Source organism: Melanotaenia boesemani, chromosome 15 (genome assembly GCF_017639745.1).
Source record: "Melanotaenia boesemani isolate fMelBoe1 chromosome 15, fMelBoe1.pri, whole genome shotgun sequence".
NCBI lineage: Eukaryota > Metazoa > Chordata > Actinopteri > Atheriniformes > Melanotaeniidae > Melanotaenia > Melanotaenia boesemani.
This window is the reverse complement of record NC_055696.1, coordinates 13,292,884-13,309,296: the sequence shown is the minus strand read 5'-3', so window position 1 is coordinate 13,309,296 and position 16,413 is coordinate 13,292,884. Positions and strand designations below refer to the sequence as shown.

The 16,413-nt window shown below is 39.4% G+C and overlaps 1 protein-coding gene across 3 annotated transcripts in view; it reads left to right on the top strand.

The window, feature by feature from the left end:
* The first annotated feature begins 733 nt into the window (after positions 1-733).
* Positions 734-16,413, top strand: part of LOC121653943 (calcium-binding protein 8-like) — a 29,465-nt gene continuing 13,785 nt past the window's right edge. For 2 of the 3 annotated variants that reach the window (XM_042007737.1, XM_042007736.1), the window contains exons 1-3: positions 734-1,516; positions 8,708-8,832; positions 15,126-15,269. In XM_042007737.1, the coding sequence (XP_041863671.1) occupies positions 8,715-8,832; positions 15,126-15,269 (262 nt within the window). In that variant the 5' untranslated portion in view covers positions 734-1,516; positions 8,708-8,714. The remainder of the gene's footprint in view (positions 1,517-8,707; positions 8,833-15,125; positions 15,270-16,413) is intronic. The other variant, XM_042007738.1, reaches the window with a different exon arrangement.

The following is a 16,413-nucleotide window of genomic DNA, read 5'->3' as shown; positions in this document are numbered from 1 at the left end:
TCCCCCGGGGCGCAAACACAACTCGTTAACCCTTCGCAATCAGCGCGAGGAGGATGTATTGGTTGATTAAATAAAGTGCTGTAACCACTTTTAATTATAACAGCGCAGCAGCGCGCGAGACACAGTTTTCAACCTCAAGGCTATGACTGCAACCGAACTGCTGCGGTCCCGCCGATGAGTACATTATATAAGCGGTTTTAAATTAGATCGCGGTGGAGTTTTTTTTCCAACAAGAAGAGTAGAAAGAACAGCAGTCTAATCAGAACGTGAGTAGATGTCTGATTATAAGACACTAGTGAAATGTTTGATAGGAGGACGATGCCTTGAATTTTGAGTCCTTCAAGAAGTGAAAAGATGAAAAAGATGAACGTTGGGTGGTGAGAGAAGAGAAAAGGAAAGGGGTAGACACACTGCATCATTTAAGTACTGCGGCTGATGTCATTTCCTAAGCGCCATAATTGGACATCAATGATTCTTACAGCTGTGAAGAATGGCTAAATGAAAACACGCGCGCGCACACACACAAATACGTTCCCCCAGGGGAGAGGTTGCTGCTTCACTTATCCATTGAGACCTTAATTAGTCGGACCAAACAGACTTTGAGAGAGAGGAGAGAGAGAGAGAGAGAGAGAGAGAGAGAGAGTCTCATGGGCAGTCTCTCTCTCTCTCGCTCTATATCACTCTCTCTCACACATACACACATATTTATTCATACACACACCTGAAAGGAGCTCCCACTGAGTGCCACCGCGTCGCAAATTTCCACGTTTACCTATACACTAGGTGCTGGCTCGGCCTCCACGTGGCCCCTCCCCTTACCGGACAGCACCGACACATTAAATGGGTTGAATCTGTAAACGGGAGCAGTGGGAGATCCTTTCCCATTCCTACAGGCTGCATGGCCGATCTGCGCTGTGTAAACTGTCATCGGGCAATCCTCCACCTCCTCTCTTCTTTTTCTTTTTCTCCGCGGTGTTACACTGAATTTAAATCGCGTTTTTCTATCTTATAAGTGGCAACCGGCAGCAGCAGCAGCAGCATCTCAGACCCAGACCCGTGGGCGGCTGCGGGTGGCGTCCGTCTGGGCCAGCTGATAGGACGAGGATTTCGCACCAACAACACCCCAAATTCTCAAGATATGGCGCTGAGGAGTGAGATGTAGAAAAGCGATAGTTAGACATTTATGTGAGTCTGGGCTTCAGCTAAAACAGAAAAAATAATCACCACCATCCTCCTCCTCCTCCTCCTCTCTCACCTAACCAGTTGATTTTTTTAAATAACTATCAAGAAAGTGTGGAGCACTTGACACATTGGTGAATTCCCGAGGCAAGTCCAACACAGAGACTGAATGAGTCCATCTTTGGTTGTCGGACGGACTCCTCGAGAACACAGGACGGATGCAACCGAACTAAACACATCTTGGCAAGTCAAAACACCCTCGGCCTTTCTGCCACCGGCAGTCTAACCGATTCGGGAGGGGACTCTCACACCGGAGGACCAGTCGATTCACAGGCAGGTAAGCTTTGCGTCCCACCTCTGGGTGTGTATGTGTGTGAGTGTGTGTTAAAGGTGATATAGGTGATTACCTGGTGCCCACGCTTTGCTCCATCTGGCCGCAGAGCCGCGCAGGCGATTGCACCTGTTGTAACCTGTGTAAATGTTCGGCGCGCGCTTGTGCGTGTGCACATGTGCATATAGCTCTCAATAAGGTCCACGAGCTGTGCCGTTTGATGAAAATCCTGTGTGCGTGTTTCTGTTTATATTCAATATCTGGCTTATTAGCCCAATAAATCTCATTGCTGATGTTGGTGTGCGTCGCGCGCGTCTCTGTGGGTTTGATCGATGTGATTAGGTGATTATAGATCCATCACACGCCATAAGTGTAATTACAGTGTAATTGTCAGAGCACGCAGCGGGTTGTAAAGCACTCCATCATGCACTATATATCATTCTTTGTGGCTTCATCAGCCGCCTTCCTGTTAACTCAGACTTTAGCAGCTCACATGTTGGCTTTGATAAATGGGAATTGGCTGCAGTCTGAAAATCCAACTGTATTAATTTTCAATGCCAGATGCTCAAAAACTCCTTAGTCATAAAGCATGATTGCTACAGTTGTCACCTGCCTTGCATACCTTCATGATCTGATACCTTGAAGCGGACACTCCTGTAGGTGGACAGCCTTCAGGGATGGGGGTTGTGGGTGCAAGCTTTTTTTTCTCTCTCTCTCACGTGTATTTCTGTGTGTATGCGTGGGTGGGATGGGTGGACGAAAGGGTGGCTGAGTAGAAGGATGAGGAAGGTGGAAGGAGGGGTGTTAGCGCTGCAGATGTGGCATCTGAGAGTCCAACCTGTCGGGTGGGATTCTTTTAGCATCTTTTAGACCACATGACCGAAGGTCGCATTTGTCCACGTGTCTCCTTGACGGAGCTGGTGGTGATGCACGGTAGCAGCTGATGGGGTCAGTGGGAAGGAGCTGGATGACCCAAGCTCAACTTCGTGAGAGGCGGCTGTGGGCGACAGGATGAGCGTCCTCTCTTGAGGAAATGTTTTTAGAAAGCGGGATTGATGGGTAACAGAAAGACAGCTGAGATCACAGCTGTGCCGTGGCTGCATATCTTTGCCCAAGGTGACTTCAGGACGCTGACAGAGTAGCATTGTTTGTAAGCAGGACACCAAGGGCACACTTAATAATCAATTTTTTATGTATTATTTTATTAATGGTTTAAAGTCTGTAAATCTAATAAGAAGCCATTTTATTGTTGGTTGCTTATTGATGTAGCTCACGTCCTCTTCTCCATCTGATAGCAGACATCACAGAGTGCCCCTTGGCTGAGGTCTCTCTGTTTTTTGGAAAATGGCAGGAACCTTAATTCAAAACCTAGAAGACATGAAGAGAAACCTAATGTTAGTTTGAAGTAAAAATATATTTATTTATCTGTTATCTCAGGCCCTCTGCAGATCTCAGACACATCAAAGAGATGCTGGAGGAAGTTAAATCATAGAGTGTTGCTTGTTTTGATAGTTAATTGGTGGCTGAAGGGAAACAGCATGTTTTCCTTGATCTGAAGGTTTGATTCTGTTTTTGGGTCTGTCTGTTTGTGATGGCCATGTTGTATGGGCTGCTGGAAAAACCACCATTGTGAATCTCTCTTCCATTTTGCTAATGCATTTTTTCTCTTTGGGGACAATGGGAGGAAGGTGAGAAAAATTATCCTTCCTCTCCAGTTGTTTTTGGCTAAATCTCAATTGTTTTTTCCCCTCATCTCAGCCTCTCCTCTGGGCTTAAATGGGATCTGATCACCTGGCTGCAGACTTGAAACTGGGCTCCCTGGCATGCAGGTGACCCTATAGTTCAAACACTGTCAGTCAGCCCACTTTCATTTGCTCCTTTCATCCCCTTCCCTACACCCTACCGAACCACCCACATAACTGTCTGCTTTTATACCACTCCTCTTCCTGCACTCAGGCAGTGAAGGCAATGGAGCTTATCAGATGGAGGTGTTCTGTGAAAGCCTGTCCCTGTCAGCTCTGATGTCCATCTCTGTGACAACAGTCACTGATTTCACAAGTTGAAACACACACAATCCAAAAATATAAAGGAGAATAATAGAAACTGACAGAAAAAAAGAGAAAGACTTTTGTGCGTGTGTGTCTGCTGGATTTTGCTATGAGTGAGTGGGAGTTTCTGTCAAGGGAACAATTGTGAGAGCAGATGGTATGTTGAAATGCATTTTCATATTAATTCAATATCATATGTCTAAATAATTTGTCCACTAACTGGATATTTTCTGCTTTCTGTTTAGTTTGATCAGTTGATTAATTTGGGAATTAAAGCCTCATGTGGCAAATAATCAAAACATCTTCATTACTTTTCTCAGTAAGTTTCACTCATTTTTATAATAATTACTTCCCTTGGTTTTCACAATGGATAAATATGATACACATCCCCACACATAGACAGCATGCAGTCATTTGTCCAAACATATGCCAATATGAGGTGCTTAAGTTAAATGATTACACTGAAAGGTGAGTGGAAACTTATCACAGAGACCAGGGATAAATGTTCAAATATGAGGATAATATGATGCGGACACTATACTGTGAAAGCCCACTTTGCAAAGCATGACCTCTCAGTAAAAAAAGAGAATCGACAACAAAGAAAAGGTTTACCAGAATGACTATATAGTAAAAAAGAAAAAATAAACTGGTTGTGTATGTCATGTTGAACTTCTAATGAGCCATAATGCAAGAAGTCACATGTTTAAAAGAATGAGACTCAGCTGAGTTAACTATAGAAAGTACATTTATTCATGACTTATATAAACCAAAAAAGATGAGATATGCACCCCACCATCTGAGAAAAAATGCAGGAAATGTCAGCTCAGGGTTATAGGGTGTTGTCTAGGAACCAGATTTCAGACTTGCTTAGACTAGATTACTTGTTCATCCAGATCACACTTTAATTAGTGAAAATGAAATGAAAGTATACAACCAACAAAAAAGCTTTTTAACTTTAGTTTTACAGTTTTAAAATCATAAAACATTCAAAACTACTACCAAATGTGTTATTTCCTTTTATAACCCGAAATTATCTGTTGACAAAATAAAAGTACTTAGATCAGTATACAGACAAGAATGTAAATGCAAGCTATAATAGCAAGCTGCAGCAAATTCCTCTTAATGTCATGCTTTTATGTTTAACATGTTTAACTGCAATTCCCAATTCTCCAAAACTGGTGCTGAGTTTTGTCATTCATGTTGACGTGGTGCTGTTTGTTCATGACAATGAAGCCATATACTACCAAAAAAAAACTGTCAAAGTAAATAAAATAAATCTCAAATAAACTAAATAGTTGAGGAAAAAAAGTTAAACTGAAAATGGTAAACATACTAATAAAATAAAATTTTTAGAAAAAAAAATCATAACATTACCTTCTTCACAAAGAAAAATGAGCAGAAATAATTGTTTTCAGGTGTTGCAGTGCTTTCTCTTGCCAGTCATTTTTGAATATGTAGGTCAGTCGGAGCACAACAGGAGGCAAACATTTTGTATTTCTATCCTACAAACATCTTTACCCCTGAATTACCAACAGCATATTGTGATTAGATCTGAAAGAGAGATTTTCTAAAGTTGTTCCATCTCACACACCAACACTTATTATGAATACTTGCACTTTAAGTTAGTAACCAATAAAATATTATGTGTACCTATAACACCTATATAGGCTGTTTAATTGAGTAAAACAGTGTGTAATATTCAGAATAAACTGATGACACTTTAAAGGGGAGTGGCAGCACAAAACGTCAAAAACATAATTCGAAGTGTGCAGACCCTGAATTGGGACACAGTTAAAGTCTGTTGCAAAGCAATCTTTTTCTGATGTTAGCCTACTCATCATGCCAAATAGTACATGTATGATTTTATTCACAGTTTGTTACTGCTTACATTTTTCATTCATTCATTAAGAGGAAGTAAAACTGGGTGGATGATGGCTTTATACCACCACTGGTAGAAAAACCAGAAAGAAAACTGTTTGACTTCAGATTGTTAAACACTTCTTACTTTTCTACTTCTCTCTCAGTTGTATTTCGTCAGACTTAAAAAACATGTTATATTAGTTGATACAACAACAGTCTTCTCTAAACAACCCAACAGGTAGCGTAAAATTAGCATTTCACAAATTTAGTGCTTTTTACTGATACTACAAGATTTTTAGAACATGAGGACTTAAAACCAAATGTGTTTTATTATGAGACTGTGCTGGTGTATATGCTCACTGGCTACATTATAGGGTGCAACCTGTTTAATTGCTTGTTAACACAAATAGCCAATCAGCCAATCACAAGGCAGCAACAATGTATTTAGGCTGTAGACATGATCACCATGACTTGCTGAAGTTCAAAATGAGTATGAGAATGGGGAAGAAATGGGATTTAAGCGATTTGAACATGGCATGGTTGTTAGTGCCAGACGGAATGGTCTGAGCATTTAAAAAAGTCTGTTCAGTTCATTTCAGTTTTATTGTAAAACGCCAGTTTACAACAAAGTAATCTCAGGGCAATTTACAGACTAAATCAATTCAAGCCAGTTCATGGTGACCCAGGAAGTGTTCATACAAGCCTATTCATAAAAAATAATACCCTAGCTAAGAAAACCAACGTATTGCATCAAATCTTGACTTTGATTCAGTCCCCACCTTGAGCAGGCATAGGGCTTTCAACAGTAAGGAAAAATTCTGGCAGACCAGGTGGCCAGGGTTTGCCATCTGTCTTGACTGGTTGGGGGCGGACAAGAAAGAGAGATCAACAGGCACCACAACTTTTAACCAGGGAGACCTGGTGAGAGAAAAGAAGAGAAATGCAAGTTAATGACGTCAGTACTGTCATGAATTAATACTTGGAAAATAAAGACCAGGGAGACAAAAAAGGAAGGAAGTGCTCAGGGTGTCATGGGACGTTCCTCAGCAGTCTAAGCCTATGGCAGCATAACTAAGGGTTGGATAGATCAAAAACTGGGAATCTACTGGGATTTTCAAACACAACCATCTCTTGGGTTAACAAAGAATAATCTGTCATATAAGAACAGGAAACTGAGGCTACAATTCATACAGGCTCAACAAAACGTTGTCTGGTCTAATGAGTCTCAATTTTAGCTGCAACATTAAGATGGTAGGGTCATGGATCCATCCTGCCTTTTATCAATGGTTCAGTCTGTTGGTGGTGCAATGGTGTGAAGAATATTTTCTTGGTGAGCATTATTTAAATGCCACAGCCTACTTGAGTATTACTGATCATATCCACCCCTTTATAATAACCACACTGTACCCATCTTCTGATAGCTGCTTCCAGCAGGATAATGCACCATGTCACAACATTTAGATCATCTCTCAGGAATGTTTCCAACATATTGGTGAATCTATGCCACAAAGAATTAAGACCAACCCAGTAGTAATGAGGTGTACCTAATAAAGGGGCCATTGAGGGTAAAGTCTCTGCCTCTTTCTGATTCTTGCTTCACCCATGCTGATAATGTTATGTTCATTGATTACATGACATTTTGGATAGTTTTAGAGTTTTCTTCTGCTGACTGACCAATTTTTGATCCCAACTTTGTTAGATAAAGCAGGCGTGTTGGACTTTTACTCTCTGTTAGTTCTGATTTTTGCATTTGAGTAATTTCCTGGTTGTGACCTATCATAGCAACAATGTTGAGTAGTGGTGCATTTCATTCTTTGTAAACTGTGCCTGTCTTCTGTTGGAGTAAGACCATGTGTTTTCTCTTTCTCAATTTTTAGAAAATATTAACGATTAAGAGCTACTTAAAGAAGCTCCTAGTTAGATTAGAATTAAATAAAGGTCAACATAAACATAAACAGCAAACTATTGTTAATTTTTCATTAGGTAAATCAAATTAATTCAGCTTTATTTCCTTCTGGTTTCCTTTCCTTCCTACAGTGGCTTAATTTCCTCCAGTACTGAGGTGTGATGATGTATGTCATAAAACACCGAATAATGTGTGTATACATCTTGCTGGCTGAGACTCTTGTATGCAGAATAGATACATGTTGCCATGGTGACATGAGTAGCTTTAATGTGCAGGTGAGATGAAAGTAGACACAGGAGCAGATGGACTGAAAAGTAAATTTCCTCAGAGCTCACCAACTATTCACACATAAACATCATTACACACACACACACACACACGTATAGACTGCTGTCCACTGCTGCCTCATTCGTTCAGTTTTCACACCTGATGCCTTCTACAGATCATCAGAGCTGATTATGTTTTTTTACACTCTTTCCATGTCTCTCCTTGCTCTACTGTAATTCCATCATCCAGAATGCACTCAGGTCTCATATAAAAAGCAAAGCAGAGTGACTGTTTATATTACAACCTTGTTTCCTGTCACAGAAGCATCTCCACTTCTATTCCTATATGACTCCAATCTGGCAGCTGGGGGCTTGTAAAATACTCTTGGGATTTCTGTTTCTCCAACGCTCCTTATCTCCTCCTCACCTCAGTTCAGCTCAACATGTACAATAAGCAGGAACATAACATGGAGCATATCACCCAAATGTCAAAATTTTACACAGCGAGAGCTCTCAGCAGGACAGCTCTCATAAATCAAAGTGGAGTATTGCTCTGATCATGCAACAGCAGGGTCCATACTGATTGATACCCTGTCAGGACTTGAGGTCTCATGTTGACGGGTTTAGTGGCAGGAGGGGTTGTCCATGGGGACAGGAAGTCAGCAGAGCTGACAAAGAAGTTCAGAAGAAACAACAGTTGATATGACTTTCTCCTCTGTGGATCAAGGAGAATGAACAAAGCACAGGCAGGAGAAAGACAGCAAGAGAATGATGGTTGGCACTGAGTTCCTGATAGTACTCTGATGGTATTGTTCACCATTAACAGTGGGATATTTTTTGTTATTCCATTGAATAATAATGTGATTACATAATTTGTCACTGTGACTGTAAAAAGAGGAGACAGAATTGAATATTAGCAGTGTGGATGGAACAATGTTTCTTTCACGAGCGCTTGAATATCTAAAAAGGGCTCATGGTTGTGCTGACAGCCTGGTTTGAATACACATACACACAATGAGACACAAGCCTTTCTCATGTCTGCTTTTCTTCCTCTCTTACAATCACTCACACACTGTATGCATGCCATCTTTATAGAGAGTGTGTGTTTCCTCTACAGGGAGAAGATGCCATTCCACCATGTGCGGGCGGGCCTTCTCTATCCAGACAACTACCTGAGTGGCTCCCTAACGGAGGGCAGCGAAGCCTTCCAGCTCACCAGTCTCTCCACAGAGGAGCTGGGAGGTGAGTGGGCCAACAGACAGAGGGAGACAAGAGAAAAGGGGTTGTGGGGTTGGATGCAAAACAAAGTGTGAGGTACAGACAATTAATGGCCTGTTGGTGGAACAATGCTCTTACAATGCCCTAATTCTCTCGAGGTGAAGTTTTTCCATTTAGCCATTTTGTCAGAGCTTGACTGGATGCATTGGTTTCCAATTATGGAGCTTAGGAAATGAAATCAGTCAAAGGACTCAGAATGAAGTGAAGCCTGACAGAAAACCAGTGCATTTTCATTGGTATCCTGATTCCTACATCAAAATTTATGCTTCCAGTCCTTACTAAAGACAGTTTTCAGATGGCAAGTATTCTGAGATATCAGTAATTGAAAGCAGGGCTATTTAATTGCTACATAAACAACCAAGAATGATTCATTTCAGCGCCTATTTAATCATTTATTTATTTGTAGCTCTGGTCATTAGTTTTTCTGTCATAATAGCATTATATTGAATGACGCAATTGCTGAGTTACTGAGGAATATAACAACATCTAAAAATAGGTCAAATGGTGCAATAGGCACACTGGCTCACAGGCAAGTTGTAAACAAATCTCCAGGTTCGTCAGATTTGTAAGGAACAGAAAACAAAGTTAAAAATGAGATTACAGCTCAGTGCTGTTACAGACATTCAACACAGAATGATGAAAAGACCCTCTGATTCAACATATATTTACATTACCTGCAGCAGCTGATTGCAGGCACAGTTTGTCTCTGCAACATCAATAATCACAGTTGCATCATTACATTCTCACGTTCAGTGTTACTGCCATATAAAGTTGTAGTTAATTCAACTGCTTACAGTGTTCAAACAAAGTGAAGCAAAGACAAACAACAAACTGCAGCACATCTTAAAACCAGCTTTAACTGACAATGACAAGTTTACTTTCATTCATTTGTCTTTTATGCTGATGTTCTTCTTGATCACCCTGCATGAAGTACAAATGCTCAATTTCTGTTAGGGTTTGTTTTGGTGGCAAAGAAATGGATAATCCCATCACAGAGTGTGGACTGAGCATAAGAGTGTGTCTCTGACTCAGGCTGTTTGTGTTTTTTGTTTATACATGTGGCCCATTGTTGTTTGCTTGATTGTGATTTGCTATGAAGTACTTTGTGGTATAAATCTTTTAATCCGGTGTCCCTTGTGCACAAGTCGACTCAACCCAGTTCACTGAAACTGTTGCTTTGTTTTCTGAAAGCAGAGCTGTGGCATCGACTGAAACATCTCATCTTCATTAGTCTGGTTGGCCTCAGTCTGTGTTTTGTTTGTCAAGGTCAGCGAGAAAGTGGAAGTAGTTTGGACCTACAAGGAGCTCTTATATAAATTGAATTTGAACTCTGCAGACATTATGATCAAGCACTATCTATTGATGCTGTCCGTTACAGATTCAATGCAAAATACGAGAGCCTTTGATGTGGACAGTATATCCATGCTAGAGCCAGCATATGAAAACTTCTAATCCGATTTCAGAGAGACACTGAAGGTTCTTTTAGGATCATCTGTATGAGTAGATACAAGGCTAGTTAATCACCCCTGTGCTGAATCGCCTCATTCCTTTTCTTTGGTTTTGAGGCGTTTCATCGATCACAGTCAGAACATGTTTGGTCCTAAGGGTTTGGGTTCATAACATAAAACCAGGCACAGAGAGGGAATGTAGCTTTATATATGTGCACACACTTATCATGCAGCAATACATCAGGGACTGGCTCATTTTTACCCTATTGAAAATGTACTTTTAACTGTTGAGCTGCATACAAATGTGTCTCATTTTGTTTTAGAAGGCTGCACACTTGCCTGCATACCCAGCTTGCCTCTCATTATCACTTTACTGAGTAAAAAAGACAAGGATGCAGCAGCAGTGTGGAGCCCAAGTCCAGTTTGAGCCGTGGGGGATGTTTACAGGTGAAGATTAGGACTGTGACTGAACTTCAGCTTTCATGCAACATGCAGAGAAAAGACAGGCATAGGGGGCAGATCAGACTTAGTGGAAGGAAGGAGCAGCATGTCAGGACAAGAATATTAATGGCATAAGTCATGAAGGAGACACAGGGAGATGAACCTCATGTACAATTCATTGACTGAGTCAGGAAAAGATTAGTTTTGGGGAAAGTGTCTTTCTCAATAATGATTTGCACTGTTGCTAAAGGCCAGTTGAACTAACATCATCTCACTCCTGACACACAGAGATTCACTAAATTAATAAACACATTAAACTGAAGCCTTGCCTCCTTAATAAATAAATGAAAACATCAACACAAAAAGATGCACAAAGGCTGCCTTGTCTCTGATGTCTTCATCAAGTCAATAAAATTTGACCATCTCTAAAAATCCATGCAGCCCCAGCTTTCCTTCAACATCAGCAGCAAGTGATTGACAGGTAATTTGCAGGAGATTGACAAGGGCATTTTTTCAAAAGTTCCTTAGAGGTTTGAGTTAGCCTGCTGCCTGAACAGACATGTTCTTTTTTCTTTTTTTTTTAGTTGTGTTCATTTAATTACATCTTCAAGTTAGAAGAAAGCCTTTTTCACGTGGGAGGAGAGATGGAAGTGCTCTTGGCAGTGATGGTGGTAGTTGTGCTGTTTGGAGGACTGGGACAGGTCCCTCGTGGTTTGTGAAATACAATAAGTGTATAAAGATGTAAGAGAGACCAGAAAAGGGAGTAAAAGAGGGGGGAGGGGAGGGAAAGGCAAGTGAGAGCTCAACTTTGCCCATATATTTCTGAGAGAAAGACTGTGGTACTTCCATTTTTTAGGAAAGCCGTTTATCAACATCAAGGCAGCACCTTTCAACAACATACAGAACCGTTACGATCTGTTAATCGTCATTTTGTCTCAGGGATCAGGCTGCTATTTTGTCACTGTTATTTTAGGGTTAAGCTTTCTGAAGCTGGAAGAAGACAATGGAAACATGTAGTCTTTTAAAAATTTGGGATTATGTCATTTATTAACACAAAGCAAGCCAGTAGTTTTAGGTTCCCCCATTAAAACCAGGCATGTATTTCCTGATTAGCGATCCTCGCTGTCTAGGCAACATTGTTGAGTGACTCATATTATTTGGCTTGTAGTTGCTTTAGTTAAGATCTAGTTCCACTTGGACACTAAAGCTACTTGGTTAAAGGATGTTATGTTGAGGGAGAGGGGTGGGCACTTTACTCTCTTCAGGGGTCCAAGCATTTCTTTTTCTTATTATCTATTTTATTTTCTAAAAGTTCTTGTGCAGCAAAACACATAAATTTCAGACAATACCAATCCCAAATCCCCTCCACTAATTCAGATCCTATAAGTTTATAACTCAAGATTGTCTACAAACTTACCAAATCTTTAGAAAATCCATGTGTCAGTTCACTCAAGTCAAACAATTATATCACAATAGTCATTTGAATAAAAATGATAATAAATAAAGATAGTGAGAAATGAACCTGGAATAACAGATAAACAGCAATTTTAACTGAACACCCTCAATTATAAGCAAATGCAAATTTTCATATTTCATCATTTTCTGTGTGGATTCATTAAAAATGTGGCACTTACACTCTTGGTTAATGACTCCGCTGTTCCATAAAATGTGTTAATTAAATGATTAAATTTGCAATCATCTTGTTAAAGCAAATCTAATTATCTATTTTTTCTTCAAAACTGAAATTAGAAAGAAACCCAACCTGTGTAAGAGTGTAAAATTTTGCAGCTCTTCCACTGATTGGTGCAACTGTTCATTGCATGACATTCTGTGAGCAGTTTAGAAGTAAATCATGCAAGTTTCTTTTCTCTCTTTTTTGTTTTAAATCAAAATACACTTCATGAAGCAGCATCCATTTCTCTATAAGTCTTCATGGTGGTGTGTAAAACAATGTTTTCACAGACATTCCTCTTCCAACTATAATTTGTTGTCTGCAGTGTCATTGTGTGTTTTGATAAATGCTAAATTTGACAATGCATGCAAAGCCAGCAGAATGATGGTGATTTATTATTTATCCAAAACGTTTGACAGCAAAGTTAGTTAAAATTGATTTTTTAAAAAAAGAAACTGTGAGAAGAGTGTAAAAACCATATCTTTAAATCAGCAGGCTATTCTCTCTGAGGATGCAAAAGTCCAGAGTTGAAATTCCCTGGCACCAACAGTACAGTATCAACAAATGCTCAGTCTGCTCAGACTGTGCTCATGGCTGTACTTTAGCTTTGGTTTCGGTGCTTATATCTAACTCCCATGAGAATCCATCTTGCTCCAGTGTTTGCCAGCTCAGCCAATTTGGCTGTCTGGTCCCTGAGCAGGAGAGGGTTATGGTAGGTTTATTACTGAAAACAGCAGCTCTGAGAGTAGTGAGACTGATAAAGTTGTTTACTGGAAAATGAAAGAGAGTTGAAACTCTATAAAGTTAAAGGTGACTTTCAGCTCAGGTGATATTTAACTGGGAGAGTAGAAGGGACACATTTATCATACAAGTACTTAAGTAAGAGTTGTTGTAACTATAAAACGCAACCAGTGTTGAAAGGTAACCTGGTTACTAGTTTAAATGTAACATAGTCCAACCACCCACTCCAACCTCCTCCCTGAGGAGCCTGATACATTAAGCCAAGAAATGTCCATCTTCTGCTTTTAGAATTGGCATCATGTCTGTGTCTATGAGTAAGTGTGTTTTATCTGATTGGTTGTTCCACATAGTAAATGAGTGCATAGAAGAGAGGTGGCAGTGAAGCGGGAAGCTACTAGCAAACCTACAATGTCTCTCACAATGTCTTCTCATTTGCCATCATTATTTCTCCTGAACAAGCAACTTTTCATAATGATAATGTAGCATGTTTATTCATAAAGCTGAAAACTAACTGATAAAACTTAAGACGTACAAGTTCTGTATTATATCACTAAAAACTGTTTAAAGAAAGTATACACTGCTTTGTTTTCATTTGGTTTTATTTTAAATCTTCTAATTTCCCTACCTGTAATGTTTGACCTGGGGATGTCTTGTACAGGCAGAGATTGTACATTCTTGGTAACAACTGGAAGTTGTATTCACGGTGTGTTTAAGCTCTATTTAGACAATGGCAATCCAAGAAGACCCAATGGGTGGCCTCTCATTGGTGCTGGTTTCTCACATGGTTGGTGTATAAGGGCCATAAAGGCCAAGAAAATATGAATATTAAACAGTATATCTCATTTTGTGAATGATCAAATTAGTTTTTGATGAGCTTTGTGAAAATATGCAGTCCTACATGCAATCTAAACAAAGAAATAATACAGATAAAATTCAAAAACGTATCAAGGAAAAAAAATATAAATTTACAAACAAAATGGATTATTACAGTTGTACAGGGAAGACAAAAAGGCAAATGCTTTAGAGAATTAGTCACTGAATTTTGAATGTGAATTAATTAAAGGGGGGGAAAAAAGGAGGAAAAGTGCACCTCATTAGCTCACACAGCATACACACACACACACAGGAAAGATTACTCAATCAATTATGTCTCAGACCTCACTTTTAATGGTAATGAAGATTAAACGGATTGTTGATGCACAGACTGACAAGCTGACTGAGTGGAATCAAAGCAGGAGCAACAACACAGTGGTGACAACAGTGGTAAGGAACAATTATTTGTCAAAGAACAAAGGAAACCGGACAGAAGATATAAAGAGGGACTAATCACAAACCAAGGAGATATGGTTATCAACAACTATGAACCAGGTGAAAAAGGGAACATGACGCACATACAACTAATACAAAAAGGAAAAAAACAAAACTCTATGAAATAAAACAGGAAGCAAGATAAGAACAGAAAGCCCAACTTAAACAAAAGGGAGCTTAAAGTAAAATCCAAAAAACAATTGAAACAGAAATCTAACAAGAGCTAAACTCAAGAGAACAAAAACCAGTAGACCATGACAGGCAGGGTCCCTTCTGACCCATTATATTCCAACAACCTTTCACTTTTCAATTTCTTTGTCAGTCACACTCAATTGGGGATAGACAAAGAATAAATAAATACATCGTTGGGGTTAAGCAAACTAAGTGGTTTGGCTTAAATATGAATATGTAGTTACAGGTTGGTGTAATGTTTGGTACAGACTCCCTCAGCAGTCTAAAAAAAAAACATTACTATGTGTCTGTATATATACAAACATACCTAATACAGTTTTACTTGTGAGACTAGGCTGGAAATATGACATTTAATTTTATAAGCAGGTGTTCTATTTTCTTAAAGCAATTTATGAAAACAGACCCAGAGACGGACAACAATGTAAAAGGAAATGTTTTTATTTTTTATTTTGCAGAGATCCGTGAGGCGTTTCGTGTTTTGGATCGTGATGGGAATGGTTTCATCTCCAAACAGGAGTTGGGCATGGCCATGCGCTCCCTGGGTTACATGCCCAGTGAAGTGGAGCTGGCTATCATCATGCAGAGACTGGACATGGATGGTGAGACACTACATAAGGACACACACTTGGATGTATGAATAGAGCAAGCAAGATATAGTAGATGTGTGACTGTTAAATATATGAATGTTTCCAGTGTTTTTTGTTGTTGGTATTGTTTTTATTGTTGTAAATGTTTTATGAGTTATCATATACAACTGTAGGGAGGAACATTTTCCTTTTTCAGAAAGCTGGTCATATGAAAATCTCATTGTGACTCTTTTATTCCCTTGGGGTGAAAAAAAGATTTTGTCATAGTTTACCACAAAAGTGTTTCTCCAAAACACTTTCAAATCAGCCTTAATAGGAGCAGGTGGTCAGCTGTCAAAAACAAACACCCCTGGAGACAATAAAGATCAAGCCTACCTGCTCTTTCTGTTTAAACTCGAGCTCTGCTTGTAAATTCTCAGCAGATTGCAATTACTCCTAGGCACCCATGCATCAGAACCATTTCAGTCTTTCAGCTGGTTCTTATCTTGCCTGCTCTGTGCTCTTCATTCCATAGTTTGCTGTAAATATCAAAGGTCAAAGTTAGAAGTGTTTTGTTTTTGCTACCATGAGTAACTGACCACCTAAGAGCAGCGATGCCTGGTGAAATGGCATCTCTTTTAAAATCATTAATACCTCTAACTTCCATAATCTCCACTTCACACCCCGCACAGTCTTTCAGACATACTGTTTAATTTCATTAAACATGGGCTAAAAAATTCATGATCCCCTGATATCTGGAATTATCCTTCTATCATCTTTAAGCTTTAAGTAGTCTTAAATAAGATTCAATTACATTAATTCAGGGCTACATTTTCAAACCGTAATTGTCTACACTTATTAAATTGCAGAGTTGCCCGAGGGCAAACTTACGTGTTTCTTTCTGGTTGAAATAAAATTGTAGACACTACTAATATACTGCCTATTTATACCTATATTGAAATAAACATTACATCATTAGACAATGTTGTAAACTTGGATTTAAATAAATTGCGGCAATGCAAACTTATTTAATATCAGGTGCTGGTAGCAACATGTCAACGCTGATGATGGATGTAACTACCTTTATACTTGGCAGAATACATGATGCAAATACAAGGTGTGTCCTTTGAATTCAGATTCACCAAATGTTTCCTTAACCTAGTAAAAAACCTGTTCC